This window comes from Bos indicus x Bos taurus, chromosome 20, assembly GCF_003369695.1.
Source record: "Bos indicus x Bos taurus breed Angus x Brahman F1 hybrid chromosome 20, Bos_hybrid_MaternalHap_v2.0, whole genome shotgun sequence".
In the NCBI taxonomy this organism is placed as follows: domain Eukaryota; kingdom Metazoa; phylum Chordata; class Mammalia; order Artiodactyla; family Bovidae; genus Bos; species Bos indicus x Bos taurus.
In genome coordinates, this window is record NC_040095.1 from 29354520 (window position 1) to 29382263 (window position 27744).

The 27744-nt window shown below is 37.5% G+C and overlaps 1 protein-coding gene across 1 annotated transcript in view; it reads left to right on the plus strand.

The window, feature by feature from the left end:
* Positions 1–26970, plus strand: part of HCN1 (hyperpolarization activated cyclic nucleotide gated potassium channel 1) — a 452770-nt gene extending 425800 nt beyond the window's left edge. Inside the window, exons 7-8 of the mRNA XM_027520221.1 lie at positions 20309–20473; positions 23993–26970. Coding sequence (XP_027376022.1) covers positions 20309–20473; positions 23993–24861 — 1034 coding nt within the window. The 3' untranslated portion in view covers positions 24862–26970. The remainder of the gene's footprint in view (positions 1–20308; positions 20474–23992) is intronic.
* The last annotated feature ends 774 nt before the right edge of the window (positions 26971–27744 follow it).

Genomic DNA, 27744 nt, shown 5'->3' on the forward strand with positions numbered 1-27744 from the left:
TTCCAAAGAAATCCCAGGGCTGATCTCTTTCAGAATGGACTGGTTGGATCTCCTTGCAGTCCAAGGGACTCTCAGGAGTCTCCTCCAACACCACAGTTCAAAAGCATCAATTCTTAAGCTCTCAGCTTTCTTCACAGTCCAACTCTTACATCCATACATGAGCACTGGAAAAACCATAGTCTTGACTAGACGAACCTTTGTTGGCAAAGTAATGTCTCTGCTTTTGAATATGCTATCTAGGTTGGTCATAACTTTCCTTCCAAGGAGTGTCTTTTAGTTTCATGGCTGCAGTCACCATTTGCAGTGATTTTGGAGCCCCCCAAAATAAAGTCTGACACTGTTTCCACTGTTTCCCCATCTATTTGCCATGAAGTGATGGGACCAGATGCCATGATCTTAGTTTTCTGAATGTTGAGCTTTAAGCCAACTTTTTCACTCTCCTCTTTCACTTTTATCAAGAGGCTTTTTAGTTCCTCTTCACTTTCTGCCATAAGGGTGGTGGACTCTCTCAAGAGTCCTCTACAGCACCACAATTTGAAAGCATCAGTTCTGCGGCACTCAGCCTTTTCTGTGGTCCAGCTCTCACATCTGTACGTGACTGCTGGAAAAACCATAGCTTTGACTATATGGACCTTTTTTGGCAAAGTGATATCTCTGCTTTTTTAATACTGTCTAGGTTTGTCATAGCGTTTCTTCGAAGGAGCAAGCATCTTTTAATTTCATGGCTGAAGTCACCTTGCATAGTAATTTTCGAGCCTAAGAAAATAAAGTCTCTCACTGTTTCAATTTTCCCCCCATGTATTTGCTATGAAATGATGGGACTGGATGCCATGATCTTAGTTTTATTGAACGTTGAGTTTTAAACTAGTGTGTTTACTCTTCCTCTTTCACCTGCATTGAAGCTCTTTAATTCCTCTTTACTTTCAGCCATTAGGGTGATGCCATCTGCATATCTGAGTTTATTGGTATTTCTCTCAGAAGTCTTGATTCTAGCTTGAGCTTCATCCAGCCCAGCATTTTGTGTGATGTACTCTGCATATAAGCTAAATAAGCAGGGTGACAATATAAAGCCTTGACATGCTCCTTTCCCAATTTTGAACCAGTCTGTTGTTCCATGTCAAGTTATAACTATTGCTTCTTGACTTGTAAACAGGTTTCTCAAGAGGCAGGTAAGGTGCTCTCTACTTGCATCTTTTTAAGAATTTTCCACAGTTTGTTGTTATCCACACAGTCAAAGGCTTTAGTGTAGTCAATGAAGCAAAAGTAAATGTTTTTCTGGAATTCTTTTGCTTTTTCTATGATCCAATGGATGTTGGCAATTTGATATCTGGTTCCTCTGCCAATTCTAAATCCAGCTTGTACATCTGAAAGTTCTTGGTTTACATACTGTTGAAGCCTAGCTTGGAGGGTTTTGAGCATTACCTTGCTAGCATGTGAAATGAATGCAGCTGTGTGGTAGTTTGAATATTCTTTGGCATTGCCCTTATGGGATTGGAATGAGAACTGACCTTTACCAGTCCTGTGGCCACTGCCCAGTTTTACAAATTTACTGGCATATTGAGTGCAGTACTTTAATAGCATCATCTTTTAGGATTTGAAATAGCTCAGCTGGAACGCTATCACCTCCACTAACTTTGATCATAGTAATGCTTCCTAAGTCCCACCTGACTTCACTCTGCAGGATGTCTGGCTCTAGGTGAGTGATCACACTCTCATGGTTATCTGGTTCATTAAGACAGAAGAACTTGCCACCTCCTCTTAATATCTTCTGTTAGGTGCATATCATTTCTATAATTCCATAATCATTCCTATCTTTGCGTTCAATGTTCCCTTGGTATCTCTAATTTTCTTGAAGAGATCTCTAGTCTTTCCTATTCTACTGTTTTCCTCTATTTCTTTGCATTGATCACTGAGGAAGGCTTTCTTATCTCTCTGTGCTATTCTTTGGAATTCTGCATTTAGATATATGTCCTCTCTTTTCTCCTTTGCCTTTTGCTTCTCTTCTCAGCTATTTGTAAGGCCTCCTCAAAAAACCATTTTGCCTTTTTGCATTTCTTTTTTGGAGGGATGGCTCTGATCACCACCTCCTGTACAGTGTTATGAACCTCCATCCATAGTTCTTCAGGCATTCTCCCAGATCTAATCCTTTGAATCTGTTTGTCACTTCCACTGTATAATCGTAAGGGAATTGACTTAGGTCATACCTGACAAATACTGCTTCTAACCAATTTGAGAGAAATGAGTTACTAGTAGGTTTAATGTCAGAAAGGTTTCTCTGGATGCCAAAGTTTTGCTTGATTTTTTTTTCCAAAACAAACTTCATCTTACATTCAGTTACAGGACAGTTACCCTTCTGTGGTTTTCCTTTACATCTACATTCAAAATTGTGGGTGCCTTATCACTTTTCAAGTTCGTTTGAAACTTCACTTCACAGGGCTTCTCAGAAGAGATCATTTCTTGGTGCTATAGCTTTATTTCATGCAAATTCCCATCGTCTCATACCCCTGATTATTGTCAAAACTTTTCAACTCTTTAACTGGTAAGAATCTCCTTCTTAGTTCATTTTATAAGACAACCCTAAATCAATATCCTTGTGTCATAAACCAGAAAATTAGAGAAAAAGGGGTTTAATGCCTTTCCAAAATTTGGCATGATATCTAGAGAGTTAGTGCTCCCCATACTATTCTATATAATCTCCTTTTCCAAGACAATATTTTATAAACAAATTTCTTCCTTAAAAGCATGGCAATCCTACTGTGGATCAAGACCAAACTTCTTATCTAAGGCGGAATATTCTCTATGCCCAATCAAAATCCTATAATCCTGTGAAACTGCTGTTTTTTCAACTCCAAGAAAATCACCTTATAAATTCTTCTCTGAACCTGTTCTCATGATTATTTCATTCCATGCCCTTTGCTTCCCCTCCCACTCCCTTTTCCCTGTCCGCTCCATCCTCATGGCCTAAGCACTGTAATTCCTGCACCTCTTTTGGAGCCTACCTAAGACCTTCAATGCCACCAAAGCTGTACAAACTGAACTTTTTAGATTTTGATAAACCAGCAGATGATTTAGCTTTGGGATTATTCTCAAGTTGTTGTTACATACTGTACTTGAATTTCTAATTAATTATAAAAGTTTTGAGTCAGGATCAGTGTCTTTCATTTCTTTTATAGTTCCCACAGTTTCCACCAATGTGCTGGTACAAGAAAATCATTCATTGACCTGAATTTATTCCATCCCTGAAATTCCTTTTCTTTTTGCCACCTTTTCCCAAATTATCTTAAAACAAACAAACACAAAAAAACAACCCATTTTATATGCAAATCTGACTGCTAAAAGAATTAATTTCCCCAAAAAATCCATCATTGCCATTACCTAAGACATTTTAGAAATGTGCTCTATGGCCCCACTCTAGACATATTATATCTTAATATGCTTTTTAGCAAGACACTAGCATGCATAAAGTGATTTTTATGCATATTAAAATGTGGAAAATATTGCACTAAAGAATCCAGTCTGAATCAGTTGGAAACATTGGCACTAAAGAATTCATTCTGAATCATTGATCTTTGATTTTAACATTCAATAAGCCAGGAAAATGTGTATTTAAATCTCTTTTTTATCATCCACATGTATATGTGTGTTGAGTGAAAAGGAGAGGAAGACAGAGAACCAGGGGAAAATTTGGGGAATAAGCAATTTTTTGCTTTAGTAGACTCACCTCATAATTATCTAGTGAATATATTTTCTATTTAGACTATTATTTCTGCTGTACTTTTTTTTCCATTTTGTGTTAAACCACATAGGAAAACAAAGCTGTCAAGATATTACTTCAAAAAATACAATTGAAGTATCTAAGAGCAGAAATCATTTGATGAATTTTTTAAAAGCTGGCTGCTTTTTAAAGGCATTTATAATTCAAAGTGTTTGATTAACTTTTAAAGAGTTGAGTGCTAGTAGATTTAAAATCAAAAGGAAAGATTTGGAGCAGTCTGGTAGATTTTTAAAGAAGGATATAAGCAGGAAAACTGTGGCCTTATTCTTCTTAGCTTTGATATTTTTATGTGATTTTTGTTCCAATCACAAAACACATCCTTTTTAATCTTCTGTATATCATGTGAGCAACCATGGGAATACCAGTGGTGGTTTCTTATCTACCCAGTAGATATTCTGAAAATCATCGCAATACTTCATAAAGTATCCTAACTGGCCAGTGACAAGTGGTATAAATGTATAGTATATATCAGTTTATAAATAGTGTCATGTAGAGCTGAAATTATGCAGACATTAGATGATTGAAGAAGTCACACTGAAAAGACAGATATCCTTAGGTAATCCAAGTCCAGTAATGCTGAAGACACTGAAGTTGAATGGCTTTATGAAGAACTACAAGACCTTCTAGAACTAACACACAAAAAAGATATCCTTTTCATTATAGGGGACTGGAATGCAAAAGTAGTAAGCCAAGAAACACCTAGAGTAACAGGCAAATTTGGCCTTGGAATAAGGCCAGAATGAAGCAGGACAAAGGCTAATAGAGTTTTGCCAAGAGAATGCACTGGTCATAGCAAACACCCTCTTCCAACAACACAAGAGAAGACTCTACACATGGACATCACCAGATGGGCAATACCAAAATCAGATTGATTATATTCTTTGTGCCAAAGATGGAGAAGCTCTATAGAGTCAGCAAAAACAAGACCAGGAGCTGACTGTGGCTCAGATCATGAACTCCTTATTGCCATTTTCAGACTTAAATTGAAAAAAGTAGGGAAAACCACTAGACCATTCAGGTATGACCTAAATCAAATCCCTTACGATTATACAGTGGAAGTGACAAATAGATTCAATGGATTAGATCTGACAGACAGAATGCCTGATGAACTATGGGTGAGGTTCATGACATTATACAGGACACAGGGATCAAGACCATCCCCAAGAAAAAGAAATGCAAAAAAGCAAAATGGCTGTCTGAGGAGATGTAAAAAGAAAAGTGAAAGGTAAAAGAGAAAAGGAAACATATACCCATTTGAATGCAGAGTTCCAAGAATAGCAAGGAGAGATAAGAAAGCCTTCCTCAGTGCAAAGAAATAGAGGAAAACAATAGAATGGGAAAAACTAGAGATCCCTTCAAGAAAATTAGAGATACCAAGGGAATATTTCATGCACAGATGGGCTCAATAAAGTACAGAAATGGTATGGACCTAACAGAAGCAGAAGATATTAAGAAGAGGTAGAAAGAATACACAGAAGAACTATACAAAAAAGATCTTCACGACCCAGATAATCATGATGGTGTGATCACTCACCTAGAGCCAGACATCCTAGAATGCGAAGTCAAGTGGACCTTAAGAAGCATCACTATGAACAAAGCTAGTGGAGGTGATGGAATTCCAGTTGAGCTATTTCAAATCCTAAAAGATGATGCTATTAAAGTACTGCACTCAATATGCCAGTAAATTAGGAAAACTCGGCAGTGGCCACGGACTGGAAAAGGTAAGTTTTCATTCCAGTCCCAAAGAAAGGCAATGCCAAAGAATGCTCAAACTACCACACAATTGCACTCATCTCACAGGCTAGTAAAGTAATGCTCAAAATTCTCCTAGCCAGGCTTAAACAGTATGTGAACTATGAACTTCAGGAAGTTCAAGCTGGTTTTAGAAAAGGCAGAGGAACCAGAGATCAAATTGCCAACATCTGCTGGATCATGCAAAAAGCAAGAGAGTTCCAGAAAAGCATCTATTTCTGCTTTATTTACTACGCCAAAGCTTTTCACTGCATGGATCACAACAAACTAGAAAATTAATAAAGAGATGGGAATACCAGACCACCTGACTTGCCTCTTGAGAAATCTGTATGCAGGTCAGGAAGCAACAGTTAGAACTAGACATGGAACAATAGACTGGTTCCAAATTGCGAAACGAGTGCATTGAGGCTTTATATTGTCAACCTGCTTATTTAATTTATATGCAGAGTACATCATGAGAAATGCTGGGCTGGATGAAGCACAAGCTGGAATCAAGATTGCCAGGAGAAATATCAATAACCTCAGACATGCAGATGGCACTAACCTTATGGCAGAAAGGGAAGAACTAAAGAGCCTCTTAATGAAAGTGAAAGAGGAGAGTGAAAAAGTTGGCTTAAAACTCATCATTCAGAAAACTAAGATCATGACATTTGGTCCCATCATTTCATGTCAAATAGATGAGGAAACAGTGAAAACAGTGAGAGACTTTATTTTTCTGGGCTCCAAAATCACCGCAGATGGTGATTGCAGCCATGAAATTAAATGACACTTACTCCTTGGGAGAAAAGTTAGAGAGTTAAGGAGACCAACCTAGACAGCATATTAAAAAGAAGAGACATTACTTTGCCAACAAAGGTCCATCTAGTCAAGGCTATGGTTTTTCCAATAGTTAAATATGGATGTGAGAGTTGGGCTATAAAGAAATCTGAGCACCGAAGAATTGATGCTTTTGAACTGTGGTGTTGGAGGACTTGAGAGTCCCTTGGACAGCAAGGAGATCCAACCAGTCCATCCTAAAGGAAATAAGTCCTGAATATTCATTGGAAGCACTGATGCTGAAGCTGAAACTCCAATACTTTGACCACCTGATGCAAAGAACTTACTCTTTGAAAAGACCCTGATGCTGGGAAAGATTGATGGTGGGAGGAGAAGAGGATGACAGAGGAATGAGATGGTTGGATGGCATCACCGACTCCTTGGACATGAGTCTGAGTAAGCTCTTGGAGTTGGTGATGGACAGGGAGGCCTGGCATTTTGCGGTTCATGGGGTTGCAAAGAGTCGGACACAACTGAGCAACTGAACTGAACTGATCCTAAGGAAGAGGAAGGGGAGAGGGGTTAAGGAGTGAAAACTATAAACCTTAATAGAAACGTCCATGTATCCAGCAGAATAAAACAATAATGTTCTAAAGTATTTGAGATCATTAGGAACCAGATAAAAGAGAAGAGCAATGTAGCATCTGGTGAAATGCATCAATGCTCCTCAAAAAGGTCTAGCTCTTTGGGCTGTTGTGTTCAAATGTGAGTACTTTGTTTTATGAAGAATGCTTCCAACCTGGTCTAAGTCTTTCTGCTCCTTATCAACTGACTCTTTCATTCCTCATTTCATGAACCAGGTTATAGTGCATCACTTAGACTATTGTGTGATATTGTATGGTAAGAGCTTGACAATGCAAATTAGATTGGTGTACTTTTCTTTAAATACCTCATAGTTAAGCATCGAGAAATATCACATAAACAGATAAGGGCAATAATGTGCTGTAGAGGCTATGTTGTAACAGGATCAAAACTGTGTGGAGACACAAAGGTGAATTCTTCCTGGGTTATTAAGAAAAAGATATCCATCAGTATGAAGCCATCTTATTTGAGACAAGTCTAAAGAAATGGGATGGTTAGATTATGAACAAATTGCTTCATAAACAGTTTGGTGGGTATGGGAGATGACCATTATCTTTCACCAATTTAGAGGCTTATTGAATATATGAAACATCACTTTTTCCTTGTTCTAGCACTTAGAGACAAAATCACAGGAAAAAATTCAGTGATAGGAAAAGCAACATAAAGGAAAAAGGAAAGGAACTCATGTTGTGAGAGGGTCCATACTGTACTAAGCTTGTACCAGGCACTTTGTAGACACTGTTTTAGGTAAACCTCATAACAGTATTGCCAATGCATAACTTGGCTGAGGTGTCACTACTAGAGTCAATACTCACAGCCCCAAGTGATCAACCTAATCCTAGTTTTTAAAAGAAATAAACTAACCAAACATATGGGGAGAGCTCATATTAGAAAGCAATAACTTTAAATGACTAAATAACAGAATAAGCAGCAGTAGAGGACACTAATAACCGTGCAAGTACGACTGTGTCTCCGGGATTGAAATAATCAGATCTTTAGAAAAAAAGCAAAATTAGGTATTTGGTTTCTTAGCATATTTATCATGCTGTAAAATCTATCTACATATAATATAATACAATCTGTATATCAAAGTACATTATATCTACTCTCTGTTTCAGAAAATTATAAAAAGTGAAAATTTTCAAAATACATTAAATACCACAAATTTTACATCTATTTTATGTTTTCACATGCATGCATGCTCAGTCTTGTCTGGTTCTTTGTGAGCCCATAGACTGTAGCCCTCCAGGTTCCTCTGTCCCAGAATTTCTCAGGCAAAAATATTGCATTTTCTCTAGAGGATCTTCCCACCCCAGGGATTGAACCCCCATGTTTTATCCTACTCTAAATTTCTTTAGCTCCTTATATTCAGATCTATTTGACACTTAAAGTGCTTCTATCACCATGCTTGATATACACATTTATTTATGCCAGATGTTACCATATCCTATGCCAGTTTACTAATTCACTAGTATGAATATGGAAAGATTATAAATAAAATAGAAAACAAAGAAGTGATATTTCCTCTCACGCATTATTATGAAACACTGGATTAGAAACCCAAGTAATTTCTAGGAACTTAGTATTTTAAGACACAACAGAATTACTTTTGTTTCCTCATATTGGGTGCAAAAGAAGGAAGCAACTCTGCTTAGGTTAATATAAGGTTAGTATAATCAACCAAGTACACATTTTCCCATAAATTCTAGAAACTCAGGTTAAAAATTTTCATTGATTTAGAAATTTCCATCATGAGTTCCTGATTAACTCTATTTACAGTGATGTCAAGTTCTGTTTTAGAGATCAGAGAAATAGTGCTGTATTGCAAAATATTTGAGGCCATTTGATTTACCTTATAAAATGACTTTATATAGGTGATAGTAATGTCAGGTGGGCTGAAATGTTTATAATCAGGGTTAACTAATGTCTGCAAAAATAGCACTGGGTGGTTGATATATACCCTAAAGATTATTGAAAGTAGGTGTGCTGTGCTGTGCTTAGTCACTTAGTCATGTCTGACTCTTTGTGACCCCATGGACTATACCCACCAGACTCCTCTGTCCATGAGGATTCTCCAGGCAAGAATACTGGAGTGGGTTGCCTTGCCCTCCTCCAGGGGATCTTCCCAACCCAGGGATTGAATCCAGGTCTCCTGCATTGGCTAAGCCACCATTAAAAGTATAAGCTCATTAAAAGTATACATATGTATATATGTGGTATATGGCTCAGATGGTAAAGAATCTGCCTGCAATTCAGGAGACCCAGTTTCAGTCTCTGGGTTGAGACAATCCCCTGGAGAAGGGAATGGCAACCCACTCCAGTATTCTTGCCTGGAGAATCCCATGGACAGAGGAGATTGGTGGGTTATAGTCCCATGGACAGAGGAGATTGGTGGGTTATAGTCCATGGGGTTGCAAAGAGTCAGACACGACTGAGTGAATAACACACACACACACACACACACACACACACACATGCGCTTCCCAGGTGGCATGAGTGGTAAAGAACCCACCTGGCAATATAGGAGACTTCAGAGACGTGAGTTCAATTGCTGGGTCAGGAAGATCCCCTGGAGGAGGGCATGGCAGCCCACTCCAGTCTTCTTGCCTGGAGAACTCCATGGAGAGAGAAGTCTGGTGGGCTACAGTTCATAGCGTCGCAAAGAGTTGGACAGGACTGAAGTGACTTAGCAGGCATATGTGTTGGGGGGGGCAGTGTGGGAGGCCAAATTTATTCTCCCTGGACACACTTCTTATGATACTGAAATTGGAAACAGATTTCTAATACTCCTGTAATGGGATGCATTACTCTCAGTTTCCCTCTTGCTGTGCTTAGTTGCTGTTGTGTCTGATTCTTTGCAACCCCATGGACTGTAGCCTGCCAGGCTTCTCTGTCCATGGGGATTCTCCAGGCAGGAATACTGGAGTGGGTTGCCTTACCCTCCTCCAGGGGATCTTCCCAACCCAGGGATTAAACCCAGGTCTCCTGCATTGCAGATGGGTTAATCATCAACTGAGCCACCAGGGAAGCCCCAGTTATTCTCTTAGATAAGTGAAATAACTTAACCTGTAAAGAAAATAACTTATTTAGTAAAGGAAAACAGGAGAATCATGCAGAATTAAAATTAATATTCCAAGTTTCCATTACTTGTGCACTTAATTATCATTTAGAAATTGGGATCCTTGATGAAAGGGTGTATTTCCAAGTAAATTTGCACTGAAATTTTAAAAACAGTGATTACACCTCTAGGAAAATCCTAGTTGAGTACTCAGAGAGTAAACAAACAAGGAAAATAAGCAGAAAGATTGAATCAAGCAACAGGATCTAGAAAATATGCTAGAAGAATCTGTTTTAAAAGGTTATATCTGTAAGCCACACTCCGCTTATTCTTTTGGAGTTCAATTTTATTTCATTTTTTAATTCCATTTTGTTTTATTTTATTTTCCTTGTACAGTAACCTGAGCACAAAAGCAAGTTAATTTTCTACTTGGTGAGTAGGAACATATCTGCATTGAAGAAAACATTATCAAACCTTCTAGATACTTTCTCTGTTATACACATTGCACAAAAACCCCAAAGATATATCATATTGTTTACCTGGTAGCTCAGTGGCAAAGGATCTACACAGCATTCTCTTCACATAATAAATGGATACCGAAAATAACTTAAAATCAAGAGAAAATTAATTTACAAAAAAAAAACAAAATACCTACTCCATTCATATGGAATCTGGAAATTCAATTCATGAAATCTAAGATGTTTAGAATCAAGTTTAATTTTTCTCATTGCTAAATGTGTGGCATTGTTTATTTCAGTTCATGAAACAAAGTGTCTGGAGGCATTAAACACAAAGAGCACTATTTAAATTGTTTTTTTTTTTCTCTCACACTAACCAGTGACTATTTCTAGAATATACCTCATGAATATACTCTAATTTGTTCTGTTTCTCACTAAGAAATTATTGTGATGCTGAGAGAGAATGGCAAAGGAGTTTTGTGCTGGGAATGAACACAGTTCATTAGATAACTTCTGAAAGGACTTTGCTAGTATAAATCTATCTTTAGCCCTTAGTTTTTCCATGGGTGATTGAAATCCATTTTGTAGAATATGTTGCATGTTGGTTCAGTGATTCAATTCAGCAAACATTAAGCACCTAACAGATGCCATGGAGGAACTAAAGATATAAAAACCAATGGAACTTTAGATAGAAAATATGACTGAAGTCTGAAATTATAGATTAAATGTTGATTTAACTATAGAAATGCAACTGAATTTTACATTTTACAGGTGAATAGATGAAGGTCCAGAGAATATAAGTATTTGTTCAAATCTTCACACCCAAGATCAGTCAATTTAAGAGAGTAACACAGGACTCCTAATTCCCAGGCCAATACTTTTTATTCTACATCCCCCCCCAAAAAAAACTCTAAAATAACCTAGGAAATCAAATGCATGTATGTAGCTGAATTGGGGCTTCCCTGGTAGCTCCGTGGTAAAGAATCCACTTGCAGTGCAGGAGATGCAGGCTCAAACCCTGGGTCAGGAAGATCCCTGTCAGAGAAAATGACAACCCACTCCTGTATTCATGCCTGGAAAATCTCATGGACAGAGAAGCCTGGCTAGCTACAGTCCATGGATCCACAAAGAATTGGACATGAATATGACTGAGCATACATGCATATAGCTGAATCAGCAGGTGACCATCACTGCTGCAGACAATCACCAACAAAGCATTCTACTTCATTAGTTGGCAAGAAATCGACCAAACTGGAAAATCACGTTTGATTCAAAATTTACAAAAGATAAAGAATTACATAATTGCATTTATTTTCAATAAAATTTAATTAAGAAGTAAGAGGAACCAGAGATCAAATTGCCAACATCTGTTAGATCATCGAAAAAGCAAGAGAGTTCTGGAAAAACATCTATTTCTGCTTTATTGACTATGCCAAATCTTTTGACTGTGTGGATCACAACAAACTGTGGAAAATTCTTAAAGAGATGGGAATACCAGGCCACCTGACCTGCCTCCTGAGAAATCTGTATGCAGGTCAAGAAGCAACAGTTAGAATTGGACACTGAACAACAGACTGGTTCCAAATCAGGAAAGAAGTATGTCAAGACTGTATGTTGTCACCCTGCTTATTTAACTTACATGCAGAGTACATCATGAGAAACGCTGGGCTGGAGGAAGCACAAGCTGGAATCAAGATTGCCGGGAGAAATATCAACCTCAGATATGCAGATGACAACACCCTTATGGCAGAAAGCAAAGAACTTAAGAGCCTCTTGATGAAAGTAAAAGAGGATAGTAAAAAAAGTTTGCTTAAAACTCAACATTCAGAAAACGAAGATCATGGCATCTGGTCCCATCACTTCATGGCAAATAGATGGGGAAACAAAGGAAACAGTGACACAATTTATTTTGGGGGGCTCCAAAATCACTGCAGATGGTGACTGCAGCCATGAAATTAAAAGACGCTTGCTCCTTGGAGGGAAAGTTATGATCAACCTAGATAGCATATTAAAAAGCAGAGACATTACTTTGCCAACAAAGGTCCATCTAGTCAAGGCTATGGTTTTTCCTGTGGTCATGTATGGATGTGAGAGTTGGACTGTGAAGAAGGCTGAGCGCTGAAGAATTGATGCTTTTGAACTGTGGTGTTGGAGAAGACTCCTGAGAGTCCCTTGGACTGCAAGGAGATCCAACCAGTCCATCCTAAAGGAAATCAGTCCTGGGTGTTCATTGGAAGGACTGATGCTGAAGCTTAAACTCCAATACTTTGGCCACCTGATGAGGAGAACTGACTCATTTGAAAAGACCCTGATGCTGGGAAAGATTGAAGGTGGGAGGAGAAGGGTTTGACAGAGGATGAGACGGTTGGATGGCATCACCAACTCAATGGACATGAGTTTGAGTAAACTCTGGGAGTTGGTGATGGACAGGGAGGCCTGGTGTGCTGTGGTTCATGGGGTCACAAAGAGTCAGACACGACTGAGCGGCTGAACTGAACTGACGGAACTAAAGAAGTAAGATTTGCTGGACATCTCTAAAGTTTTACCGAGATAGCAATATAGGAGCTTTTAGGGTTAAAAGAGACTGAAAAGGGAAAGTCACTCAGTCATGTCCAACTCTTTGTGACCCCCATGAACTGTAGTCCATGAAGTTCTCCAGGCCAGAATACTGGAATGAGTACCCTTTCCCTTTTCCCGGGGATCTTCCCAACGCAGGGATCGAACCCAGGTCTCCCACATTGCAGGTGGATTCTTTACCAACTGAGCCACAAGGGAAGCTTAAGAATACTGGAATGGGAAGCCTATCCTTCTCCAGGGGGTCTTCCCAATCCAGGAATCAAACTGGGGTCTCCTGCATTGCAGGTAGATTCTTTACCAACTGAGCTATCAGGGAAAAAGACTGAACAACATCATAAAAAGGGTAAGGTCTCATAACACATGTATTTATTTTTATTTAAAAAGCATCCTCCATTAAGATTTCTTTTCTTACCAAAGGCAGTATTTAACTGATTCATCAGTAAGTAATGGGGACCTTTACCATATAATGCATGCCCCTTTGCTTAATTTAGCTACATATATTATACATTCATTATATGAAAACTCCAGATGATAGAGGCCAACAATCATTAGAGAATAATTTAGAGAAATCATGAATACATTTATATCTATGCTGAAATAAAACTATTTTTACTGTATCTCCAAAATGAGTATAAGTATTGAGTAGCTATATTTTTTCTAATCTTTATATGTATTTTTAAATACAAAATATAGAAATACATACTCATTGTAAAAAGTGTTCAAATAATTTTTAAGCATACAGAAAAGTAAATAAAAATCCATTTCTTACTTAAATGTTACCATGTCTTTATATCTCCCTTTCTAGAAACCAAATTAAAAGTAGTAATTAAAAGAAACAAATGTGGGAAGGAAGTCTTTCCCTGTATGGATACGGTTTATGTGAAGATGTAAACTGCTGCTTTCAGCTTGTGATCATGAGAAGTCAACCAAAAAACAAAGTCATGTCAACACAGTGCGTTGGCATCACTGAGATGCTAACCTAGCACTAGCCCCGCCTACTCCCAGATTTTTGCTTTGTAATACAATTAAGATATTTTATTGGTAAACCAGTGTAATTCAGGTATTCTGTAACATGCAATTGAGAAAACATGAAAGTGAGAGGATATGCTGAAGTTTTCAGAGGTACATGTAGATGTCCAAACTCATCACACCGTATGCATTAAATATGTGCAGTTTTTTTGCATATCAATTATACCTCAATAAAGCTGGATTTCTGGTTTGGGGGTTTTTTTTTGTTTTGTTTTGTTTAAGAACAATAAGGATGTAAATTGTATTTCAAGACAAGAGAAATGGTGTTATGAACTCCGTGTCCATGCGTCCAACCAAATCCAAATTCAGTAAGTTGAACCTCTACCCTGCAACGAGATGGAATTTGGAAGTGGAAACTTACATAATGAGTTAGATGTGGTGATAGGGGGCTTCTCAGGTGGTGCATTGGAAAAGAATCTGCCTGCCAATGCAGGAGGCTCCAGAGACACGAGTTTTGATCCCTGGGTCAGGAAAATCCCCTGGAAAAGGAAATGGCAACCCACTCCAGTATTCTTGCGTGGGAAATCCCATGGAGAGAGGAGCCTGGTGGGCTGTAGTTCATGGGGTCGCAAAGAGACAGACATGACTGAGCACACTGAGTATTTGTTGAGGTGATAGGCGTGGTGTCTTCCTGATGGGATTGATGAGCATATTCATCAAGGAAAAGATGTGCACTCTCCGCATCTCTGCCATGTGAGGACACAATATGAACGTGGCCATCTGCCAGCCAGGAAGAGCGCTTTCACCAGAACTCAGCCATACAGTCACCCTGATTCGGGACTTCCAGCCTCGAGAACTGTGAAGAAATAAATTTCTGATGTTCAGGACATTTTTTTTTCTAATTATGCTGGTGGTTACTGATGAAACTTGAAGGAAAAGTAGAGGGAGCTGTGACCAAAGAGAGAGCAAAGCTCCTGGCAGAACACTAGAAAAGCTGCTACTAAGAAAGAGTATGATGTCAGAGGGCTACCTGAAAAGTGAAGAGGACAACAGTGATTTATGGAAGGTCCGTGTACATTACAATAGACTCTCTGTCCCTCCTTCCACATTGCAGAACAGCCTGTAACCAAGCGTTTCTTTTCCTGAGGGGAGAAAAAAGCCAGTGGTTCTTCTCTAAAGCAATTGTACAAAGCAGAGAACTAGAACAAGTAAGAGAGATATTGGTAACCTTGGAGTACAGCCTTCCTCATTCTAGCATTTAGGGAAATATGAGAATAAACTTCACCGTTAAAGAAAAACTCCATATTCACATATTCTGCCATATCACTGGAGTTTTCATCCTCAAGTAGAAATGGACATCAATAGGTTCCTTGAAAAAAAATTCAATATATTACAAGGGGAAAATCTAAACACACAGACAGAAATAATGATTCTAGAGTAAGAAGAAAGAATTCAGAAAACAGAACAGCAATTAAATATAATACAATAAAGATAAAATATATTTTAAAACTTCTTGAATTTTTTTCTTTTACATTGTCATTGCAGCCTGTTTTACATATATAATTCAGTCACTTAAACAATTCAATCTTTTTAGAAATTTCCCAAAGTATGAAGCCAACACTGCAAACCAAACAGGTTCAGGTTTTTATCATCCCCATAAGGTTCTTCCTTCCCACTTACTGTTAATCTCCTTTTCCACCCACTTCCTCAAGCAACCATTAATCTGTTGATTTAGTCGCTAAGTCGTATTGTACTCTTGCGACCCCATGTACTGTAGCCCTCCAGGCTCCTCTGTCCATGGAATCCTCTAGACAAGAATACTGGAGTGAATGGAGCTTTCCTTCTCCAGGATTAATCTCTATATATCCGAATAGATTTGCTATTTATATCAGTGGTAGCATGTACTATGTGGACTGTCATGGCTTGCTTTTTTCATTGTGTTTATGAAATATTCTGAGGTTCATCCATATTGTAGCATATATCCATCATTCAAAACTAGTTAGCAACTACTGGAAGATAGATGATATTACATCCTCAACAAAAGAGGAAGATATAATGAAAAAGCCACAAACACAGGAAAATGAAAAGCATTTGTAAATTAAAAATGTAAGTGCCAAAATAAAAATACATTAAAAATAATGAAAGGTAAAAATGAGGAAATCTCCACACTAGTAATTCACCATTATTAGGTTTGTTTTTATTCCTTCCTATCTTGTTTTCTTTTTCTGTTCTGTGCACTTTGATATTAATTTATAAGTAACATTTAAAAAATAAGTTATTTCAACCTAGAAGGGTGGGATGGGGAGGGAAATGGGAGGGTGTTTCAAAAGGGAGGGGATATATGTATACCTATGGCTGATTCATGTTGAGATTTGACAGAAAACAAAATAAATTAAAAAGAACCAATTTAGATAAAGGAAAGTCAAAAAAAGAAAAAATATAAACATTATATATACATAAAAGAATACTTTCCAATAAGAACAGTGCATATTGGAAGATTTTATTGTCATTGGTAGATTTTATTACTCGCACTGTATGTGATCATTTTTATCATGCTATAATTACAATGTTGTATCCTAATTTCCTCACTTCAGCTTTCATGACCATTCAATTATTAACAAAGACTTTAAAAGCTTTACTTTTAATAACTACTACATTCTTGATTCTGATTCTTGATTTATTTAAGGCAATTCCATATTTTCATATGCATTCATAAATGCATAGTGTATATCATCATATCAGTGTTCTGATTACAGACTATTTCCTTAGGCTAGATTGTCAAGTGAAATTTCTGGTTAGAGCATGGATACACTTTAAGGTCTTTGTTATGTGTCATTAAGTCATTTTCCATGAGGCTTATAATCATTCCATATGACAATACAGATTGGAAAGCAACACATAGCAATAAAAATATTTCTAATCAGTTTGTTTGACATAATTTAGCAATCATAAGTTGTATATAACACTAGCACTATAGTGACACAGGAATTTAATTTTAAGATAGGGTTTAAAATACTTTTATTACATTTTTTAGATTAGAAAAGCCTAGATTCAATGATATAATAATATACTTTACACTTAAACATTGACCAGTAGAGATTTGTCTTCCTACACACACCAAAGGGACACACACACAAACATGCACACAAATGTGAACAGTTCACAATATTATTTTTTTCAATTTTAATCACATTTCTTTCTTTCTAATTTTACAAGTAAGGAATGTTCATTGCAGACAAATAGAACTACATAAAAGCATGGCATAAAAAAGAACAATCACCTAGAAACCCCATCCTCCAGAAATAACTACCATTAGCATGTTGAAGCATTTCTTCCATGTCTACATATTTTTTTTAATAATTGAAGTACAATAAACTTACAACACTATGTTATTTCTAAATGCACAATTCTTTTAACATTTCTACTAGATTTATATTTGGTTGATCTACTATCTTTATTGTATATTTGCCTTCATGAATGAGATTTTTTTCTTTCATAGCTTTCATATTTATCTTTCTGTCCTTTTCTTTTTCGCTTAGAGAAGTCCCTTTAACATTTCTTGTAAAACTGGTTTGTGGTGCTGAACTCTTTCAGCTTTTTCTTGTTTGTAGAAATATCTATTTCTCTTTCTAATTTGAATGATAGCTTTGCTGGGTGGAGTATTCTTGGTTGTAGGTTTCTTCCTTTCATCACTTTAAATATATGTGCCACTCCCTTCTGCCCTGCAAAGGTTTTGCTAAAAACTCAGCTAATGATCTTATGGGAGTTCCCTTGCATGTAAGTGGTTGCTTTTAGTTTGCTGCTTTTAATCTTCTCTCTTTATCTTTAATTTTTGCCTTTTTAATTATAATGTGTCTTAGGGTGGTCCCCCTTGGGTTGATCATCCCTGGGACTCTCTGTGCTTCCTGGACCTGGACTGTCTATTTCCTTTCCCAAGTTAGGGAATTTTTCAGCTATTATTTCTTCAAATGTGTTCTCCGCCCCCTTTTCCTCTCTTTTCCTTCTAGGATTCTAATAATTCAAATGTTAATAAGCTTAATGATGTCCCAAAGTTCTTTTAAACTATATTTTAAAAAAAAACTTTTTTTTTTTTCTGTTCAGACTGGGTGATTTTTTACTACTCTTTTTTCCAGTTTGCTGATTCAGGCCTCTGTATCATCTAATGTACCTTTGACTCCTGCTACTGTCGAGGTTGCTGGCTGCTGCTTTGTCTAGGTTTGAGTGATCCCAGAATGGCTGGCTGCACGGTCCAGAGAGTCCCAGGGTTAGTGCTGACCAGTTAGTGGATGGGGCTGGGTTCTAGTGTTAATAAGATAGAAGGAGGATTCCAAAGTGGTGCTTGCCAGCACCAGTGACCTTAGGGTATAATGAGCTCTCAAAAATGGATGCCACCAGTATCTGTGTACTCAGGGTATGTCCCAGTTGCCTCCTGCCAATCCAGGAGACTCTAAAAGATGAGCTAGTAGGTTTGACCCCAGATCCTTCAAATTACTGCTTTTTGAATGTTGGAGGGTATGAGGTTTTGCAGATATTCTTAAAGAGTAGAGTCTATTTCCCACAGCACCCCACTCTCCAGAATGTAAGTTCCACTGGCCTTAAAGCTAGACTTTCCGGGGATCTATTTCAGGACTCACAGGCTGGGGAGCTTATCATCAGGTTCAGGCTCCCCTTTCCTTAAAAGGAATCTTTGCCATTTTTATTATTGTGTTTGTGGGTCACCTACCCAGGGTTATGGGACTTAACTGTACAGCATGTCTGCCTCTTCTACCCATCTTGCTCTAATTCCTTCTTTTTATCTTTAGTTGTAGAAGATCTTTCCTGCTAGTCTTGCGGTCGTTCACATCAATAATTGCTCTGTAAGCAGTTGTAATTTTGGTGTGCCTGAAGGAAGAGGTGACCTAGTGACTTCCTCTTTTGCCACCTTGGCCACACGACAATATTGTTTATTAAATTTGAAACATCTACCAGTATGAACAATAACAGTGTAACTGGTGGCTTAGGTGGCATTTCCTAAAATCTTTTCAATTGCCAGATTGGTTCAGATGCGTATCTTTAGTACTCCCACAGTGCCTGCATATTATAATTCTTACCAGATTGAGTTTAAATGAATTCATAACTAAAACGAATTTTTTCTTTTTATTACCAGCATATAATGAACACAAAAGAAGATATTGTTTGATTAATGCATCCAATTCTAACATCAAGGACATAATGCCTACCACATAATTTACTTATGATGTTTATCAACATGAACTCAAATTCTTTAAGTTCAGAGGAGTGTGAATTTAGGCCCTTTGCAATAATGATTTTGCTATATTTTCTTTTGTTGGGAGTGTGTATTTCAGAAATACTTCATTCCTTTTTTTTCTAATACATTATTTTGAAGCAATGTTTTTCTATTACTTTAAATTTTTTAAAGAAGTAAAATGCACAGGATTTTAATAAACAAATTTTGGAAAATGAAATAGAAAATCATCACTTTTATTATTGATTTTATCTAATATGAGAATCCAAATTTGCAAATATTTGCTTACCATATATTGGGAATCAAAATTTCAACAAAGGATATTCCTTAGAAATTACATAAATGAAAAATTCCTCTATGCATTTGGAACATAATTTTTATACTGATCTTATTTGGAATATATGAACTACTTAAAGCATTCCTATAATGCATACATCTGACCCTATGATCCAACTTTGCTTGATCATAGGACTTTCACTTCCCTGGTGGCTCAGATGGTAAAGAATCTGCCTGCAGTGTAGGAGACACAGGTTCAAACCCTGGGTTGGGAAGATCCCCTGGAGAAGGGAATGGCAACCCACTCAAGTATTCTTGCCTGGAGAATTCCATAGACAGAGGAGCCTGGAGGGCTATAGTCCATGGGGTTGCAAAGGGTCAGACACGACTGAGCAACTAACACTTTGAGCACCTGGTTTCTGTCTATAAGATACCATCTCCTCTCTGCCTTCCAAAATTCGTAAAAACTTTTATCTGAGCATGGTCTATTCCTGTTTTCAATTCCATTTTATATTTATTATTCTTTTTTCTGCAACTTTTTGTTATTTGAGGGGAATTGAAATGACAGCTGGGGGAGATGAATTGGTTTCAGCTTTTCTCAATTTTTTTTACAAAAAAGAATATTTTAAGATTAAGTATTATCAATTGGGTGCTTTTAATTATCAAAAGGGATTTTCTGATAAAATATAAAATGTGGCTAATCATTGGTTTCTCAAACCATGAGACATTTTTTTTGAGGTAGGTCTTAATGGCCTTTTCAAGAAAATTACCTAATATATCTTTCTTCTTTGTTTTTATAGAGATTTGCTTGCTGACCAAGGGACGGCGCACTGCCAGTGTTCGAGCTGATACATATTGTCGTCTTTACTCACTTTCTGTGGACAATTTCAATGAGGTCCTGGAGGAATATCCAATGATGAGAAGAGCCTTTGAGACGGTTGCCATTGACCGATTAGATAGGATAGGTACTGTTTATTTTCTTCTTTACTTACAATTCACTTTTAATCTAGTGGTTGAGTATATATTTGCAGTCATAAGTCCCAAATGCTAGTTTACAGATTGCTTATTAACTAGCATAGAAACAGCAATTAGCTGTAGCCATATTTCTAGAAAGATCTGAGGCACTAACTTTCTCGTCTAAGTATTCTAGGTTTGTTTATTCATCTCTGTTTTTACTAGCTTCACAGTCTGATTTCCTCAGTGATACCAAAAGGTAAAACCAATGATTACAAATTCTAGATGGCATTAAAATAGAACTAAAAATACAATAGTATGAGTCTACATTACAAACTATATTTTATCACAAGTTTTTTTTTTAATTTTAAGGGTCAACATTACATTTATTCTTATATTAAGAATTGAAAAGAATTGTGCATTTTACTTGTCACAGTAGAAACGTTAATGTTTGTAATACAGACTCAAGCAGAAAAAGCCTTAATAGAACTGCCCACATAGATGCTTTATTTTGCAAACATCAACTTATTTTAAAATCTTTCCTGCTCTCAAATTAAAATATTGATATATAAGGCCTTACTAGTTATACTAGTTTAAACATCTGAATAATTGCCATTGTAAAATTAGATCAGATTGGCTTGCTGTTAACTTCCCAAGATATGCTGGAACATTCTGATGTCAGAAGGTGGTATGCATTCATTTTCCACACCCAAATTCTCCTCCCCGACCAGACCCTTCTCTGCTCCCTTTCCCAGCTTAACTCTACTAGCCTTCATAGTTCAATTTAAACATCATTTCCCTGTAGAAACCTATGACCTTCCACTCCTCCTTAATAGTATGAGCACCCTGGATATGTTCTCCCATACCCCTGGGATGTTCCTCCATCACAGTACAGCTTTTATTATTTAAATTGCTCTAGAGATGCTAAGCTTTATGAATGAAGAGATCATGTCTAATTCACTATTACATTCACAGTACCTAGTACACAATGAATATTGTTGAAGAGAGTTAGGGAGGGATGAAGGAATCAATGAACTCAAAGGAGATGGGGTTGGGATCACTGAAAAGTAAACAAAGAGGTACTTCAACTGCTTCATTCTTATTAAAGGTAAGGACTTTTGATTGATGTTACAGTTATGTTAGCTTTTCTTCTGCACTTTACATCTTTCTTTTCCTCTATATTAGTAGGACAGAAGACTGCATAAGGATCTGAAATTTGGTTAGGACAAGTAAAGGTAGTATTTGGGCATTACCATTATGGACACAACAAGGCTTCCCAGGTGGTACAATAATAACGAGTAATAGAATCCACCCGCCAATTCAGGAGACACAGAGATGCGGATTCAATCCCTGGGTCAGGAAGATCCCCAGGAGAAGGAAATGGCAACCCACTCCAGTATTCTTATCAGGGAAATCCCATGGACAGAGGAGCCAGGAGGGCTACAGTCCATGGGGCTGGAAGGAGTCAGACATGACTGAGCACACATGAACACTAGACACGACACACATATTAAAAACCATCACTTAGAGGCTGTAACAGGACGGAGTGTCCAGGAGACAGTGCTCATGAAAGACATGAGTGTTCCTGAAAGCATCTTTACTTAAATTGAAAATAACTTCCCTCTTTGTGGTACGTGAGTGTTCATGGTAGAACCAGAGACTAATTTCTGAACATATGAGTTTTTTCCTAAGCCAACTAGCCACATTTTGAAAAGCATCAAAATCAAGGTATCTCAACAGAGACTTTGTTACTCTGATAGAGCATCTCTCTCATATAATTTACTACAATTAATTTTTATAAGAAAAATTTGCATGAAATTATTTTCATTCCATAATACAGGCAATAAAATTGCAAGTGAGCACCAGTATTTGCATTTTTAATCTTCACAAAATTCCAACAGTGCATTAAAAGTTATAGTATTTTTCCACAAGGGCCCAGATACTCAGATTATGAAATGTTGACTATTCATATGACCACAAAAAAGTATCCTTCTCAGTTTTGGGGTCATTGCTTATAAATGCATATACTGTAGATAAAGGGAATATGCTAAGTAAGAATTTATATTTTCTACTAAAGTAGAAGTCTTTGTTCTTTGGGAAATTAGGACAATTCTGTAAAAAGAGAAGTAACTGTTCATATTGACAGTCATTTTAAATGATTACCTTTCCCAGCAGCCAAGTAAAATATAACACCACATTTCTATTCAAATATATTCCTTGTTAGTTTAGATGTGATACTTTATTTAGTGATATGGCAAATTGATTTATTTTTCAGTTACCATATTTACAAAGGTATTATTTTATTGATGTCATTTAAAAAATCACTATTTTTCCCCCTTTTCATCACCCTACAATTGATGCTAATTATTATTTTTCCAAAGAATGTCTTGTTAATGCAAACCAAAGACAATAGCAAGAAGAGACAGTGCTTATTGAGGTTCTAGAAGGAGCTAAGCACTTGCCATACATCAGCGCCCCTTGATCCTCACAACAACCTCTCAGAAGAGGAAAGATTATGAAAAAGTTCTCTATCTGGCTGCACATAAGAATCCTCTGACAAAATCTGATTATAAAGTACCAAAATCTGGATCCTTGTCTGGCTATTCTCATTTAGTTGTTAGGGTACAGCTGGAAATCAGTAACTCTTATCACTCCAGCAATGAGATAAATACACAGATAGAGCAGAGAATCACTGGTATAGGGCACTGGTCAAAAGCAAAGGCCTTTCTTTCTCAGACATGCATGTAACAGTCCCCCAAACATCAGAGTAAAAGGCAGCACCTGGTGCAACAAGTGGATGAGACCCAGGAGACTTCATTTCCAGCAAACACTCATATGACACAGATGCTGCTGCTTCATAGTCTGTAGACAATCTCTTGTCAGAGCTACTGGTTTCCTTGCCCAGCTCTGTCACTTATTAACCATGTTTTGTTGGGCATTGGTCTTAACCTTTCTATGTTCCAGTCTCCTTTTAGGTGAAGTAGAATTATAAGCACACCTACTTCAAAGAGTTGAGGATTAAATAAAATAAATCTGCCTAAAGACAGGGAAGCCTGGCGTGCTGCACTCCACAGGGTCACAAAGAGTCAGACAGGACTTGGCAACTGGAGAACAACAAAAGCCTTGGGCAGAGTGCTTGTCACATAGTATGTTTTCCATTGACTTTTCTTGATAAAGGAACTTGAAACTGAAATCTTGCTGTCAGACCCATCCTGTTCCAAGTGCCCTGTTTTCTCTCAGGGTAGCCCTCAGGCTGTTTCTTCATTTCTCCATTTCTTCAGTAAGATGGCTTTTGCCATATTACAGACTTTTCAACTTGACTCCTGTGGAAGGTAAGACGTTTCAGAAAGATACAGGAAGCATGAGAGGCAGGAGGTGCGTTTCTATTTGGTGTCTAAAGGTAAGTGCTCAACTTTTAAGCTTCTTCAATGAAACACTGCCATCGTCCTGTTTGCAGGAGCCACTGGTGCTTGGAGTTGTCATCAGTCATTTGTAGACTTTCTAAGTGCCTATCTTCCTTTCGCTGACAGGGAAGAAAAATTCAATTCTCCTGCAAAAGTTCCAGAAGGATCTGAACACGGGTGTTTTCAACAATCAGGAGAACGAGATCCTGAAGCAGATTGTGAAACACGACAGGGAAATGGTGCAGGCAATCCCTCCCCTCAATTACCCTCAAATGACAGCCCTGAATTCCACCTCTTCAACTACTACCCCGACCTCTCGCCTGAGGACACAGTCACCGCCAGTGTACACAGCCACCAGTCTGTCTCATAGCAACCTGCACTCCCCCAGCCCCAGCACCCAGACCCCCCAGCCGTCAGCCATCCTCTCGCCCTGCTCCTACACCACCGCTGTCTGCAGCCCTCCTGTACAGAGCCCGCTAGCCACTCGAACTTTCCACTATGCCTCCCCCACGGCTTCCCAGTTGTCCCTCATTCAGCAGCAGCAGGTTCAGCAGCCACCGCAGCCCCAGCAGCCACCCCAACCTCCACAGACCCCCGGCAGCTCCACACCGAAAAACGAAGTGCACAAGAGCACGCAGGCGCTTCACAACACCAGCCTGACCCGAGAAGTCAGGCCCCTCTCGGCCTCGCAGCCCTCGCTGCCCCACGAGGTCTCCACCCTGATCTCCAGACCGCATCCCACTGTGGGCGAGTCCCTGGCCTCCATCCCTCAACCCGTGACCACGGTCCACGGCTCGGGCCTGCAGGCAGGGGGCAGGGGCACCGTCCCCCAGCGAGTCACCCTGTTCCGACAGATGTCATCGGGAGCCATCCCCCCCAATCGAGGAGTCCCCCCGGCCCCCCCTCCACCAGCAGCCGCTCATCCGAGGGAGGCGCCCTCAGTCTTAACTACAGACTCAGAGGCAGAAAAGCCACGATTTGCTTCAAATTTATGATCCCTGCTGATTGTCAAAGCAGAAAGAAATACTCTAACGAACTGAGGCGCTTCTCAGATTTGATTTTATTCTATCTCCTGATAGATCCCTCTAGCCTACTATGAAGAGAGATTTTAGACAGCTCTGGCCTACATGCAAAATGTAAAATATATATATATATAAATATGCTATTAAACCTATATCTGAAAATCTCAAGAGAAGTTCAAAAGACTTGTTTAGCATTCAGTGTTACATGTCTTCCTTTCTTTAAATCATTAAAGGATTTCAAATGTTGTTGTAAGATTATTTATTTTTAACCTACTTTTACTTAATTCCTTTGATATATGTATTTCTCTATTTTATGAAGAGTTCTTGGATTCCGTGGAAACAAAACTCTGATTTTAAAAAGGCAACTCAAGTGAGCTGAAGAGCACCAATCAAAACTGTTCTCATTAGCTGTGTCTCTGCATCTAAATTGTTAACCATTAATTACAGAGGATTAAATAGCAGATCCCATTTTCTAAATCTAAATTGTATTTTGGTGCTTTGAATTTTGAATTAGGTTAAAGAACACACCATATGCTTGGCCATGGTAGGAGACTAGCATTGGCTATGATCTCCATAGTCATAGAGATATGACTATCTCTAACCTCAAACATGTTCATTGATATTTTAGAAAGCTGAAGGGATATTTCTCTTCAAGCGTTATCAGACTTTTACCAAGACTCAATCAATGTTAGCTGTAAATAACTGTTTCAACCCAAATAAAAATAGTTCTTCTGTGCTGTATGAAGGTAAAAATCATTGTTTAAGAATTTAGTTTTACTGCTTCACTTCAAAACTTAGAGTTTTAAATTTTACAAAACCTAATTGTGACAATTATTCAACTGTAATGCAATGGCTTGAAACCTACAATATTCTTTTAACCTGCAGTGTTTTATGCAAAATTGTATGCTTGGTTCTACAAATTGCTTGTATTATACCAAAAATCATTACTTTTCTTCTTTCTTGCCATAATCAAGCATCTGAAAATAGGCCCTGCATGCTTTGGGGAAAAAAAGTAGGTTCAAAGCAGTCATTGTAGGGGAAAGCTTACAGTATTTCTCATTTCTAGAAAAGTATAACCATTCATTAATTGCCTATCCTAAAATTCCTGTAAGGCTGACTTGGATCTCTGACTTAAGTCTAGAAGTGAGGTTTTCACTTTCATTTAATGTTGTTATTATCTTTATCATTTAAATGAAATTTGTAAACTACAGCTTGATTTGGAGTTGCCAGTGTGTTCTGTGTCTTTCACTGTAGTTGGTAGTTTACTGTGGTGTTAATTTAAAAAAATAAATACACTATAGATCATCTGTTTGGGAACATACACTTGCTCTTTGTGTATTGTTAACTAAACTAAATGGTTAGTAAATTTTAAGGAATGTGGTGACTAACATAGTCCTTAGAAAGGAGCTTTGTTATTTTAGATGTGCTGAAAAAAGTACAGACCTGGTGACATTAAGCAGGAGGTCAAAGTCAATGTCTGTAAGCATCGTTTTGTTTTTGTGTTGTTTGTATGTTTCCTTAACTCTGTTCATGATCTGTGAACATCTGCTTCTTCTCAAAGAAGTCCCTTAGAAATCATTTGTGCCTAACACACCCCTCGAATATGGTGGATGACTGGAACACAATTGGAAGATTCCCAATAACAGACTTCTGTAAATAACCCGAGTTAAGAGAATGACCTAAAGTGGAGATCTTCCGTATCTCTGACACTGGCGATGCATTTAAGAAGAATTTAACAAAGATCATGCACTAAATGGGGCAGGGCCTCCAGACAGACTTGAGGACAGAAAACAAAAGCAAAACTCTAAAATGGATCCATGCTGCCTGTTATGCCTTTTATGGATATAATACTTATAATACCAAAATGAGTTGTTATGTTTAATTTCTAACAAATTCTAGCTTGTGTGAAAGGAATCAACAGTGCTAGACAATGTGTAATCATGAACATGCTGGTGACCTATGATGGAGTGTGTAAGAAAGGGATTGTTCAGTCTACCTAGGACCTATGGGGAAGCTGCAAGACCATTTACATATCAGTACAAAACTCCTTTATTTTATTAAAATACTGATAATTAACTTCAATTTATTAAGATCATTATTGGTCCTTTAAATTATTAAAGGTTTACATTTGATAGAACTAATGGGTTTGGTAGCGAAATATTTTTATATATATAAATGTTTGGTTTTTTATTTTGAGCACTATTGAGAAACATAAGCAAAATTGAATTGCATGGTCTTTCAGTGCAACCATAAAGTTTTTATTCACTTTGTAATAGAATGGACAAAAAAAAGAACCCTAAGGTTTATATGTTAAACTAATAAAGTGGTACAGGGTAAATTATATACATATATATGTATGAATATATATACTTAGGTTAAGAAGAAAATTGACTCACATTCCTGTAACATAAAAGTTCATTACTAGTTGAAAAGTGACCACTTTTCTATGTACATAGTTAAGCCCATAAGTATGGAGTTTTAAACTGTACAGAAAGAAATGTATTACTGAAAAGATTGATCTTTCTGCTGCTGGGAAAATAGTAGAATAGCTGATTCTCACAACAACTGTATGATCAGGGATGATTAGAGAATTTCTTTTGTCTTTGCTCAAAGCCATACATATATAAATATATATATATAAAGATTGTTAATAAATTCAACAACAAATAAACTAAAATCATGAACATTTTATTTTATCAATATACACTAGTCAAACATTTTATTTAAGAGTATAGATTTGCCTCTGTCTTTCTGTCTTTATATCATCAGATGTCCAAGAGGGCTTTTACTTGATAATCATCATAAAATTAATTATAGGTATTCTCTAACTATAGAAAGAAAAGCACTTAAATAGAA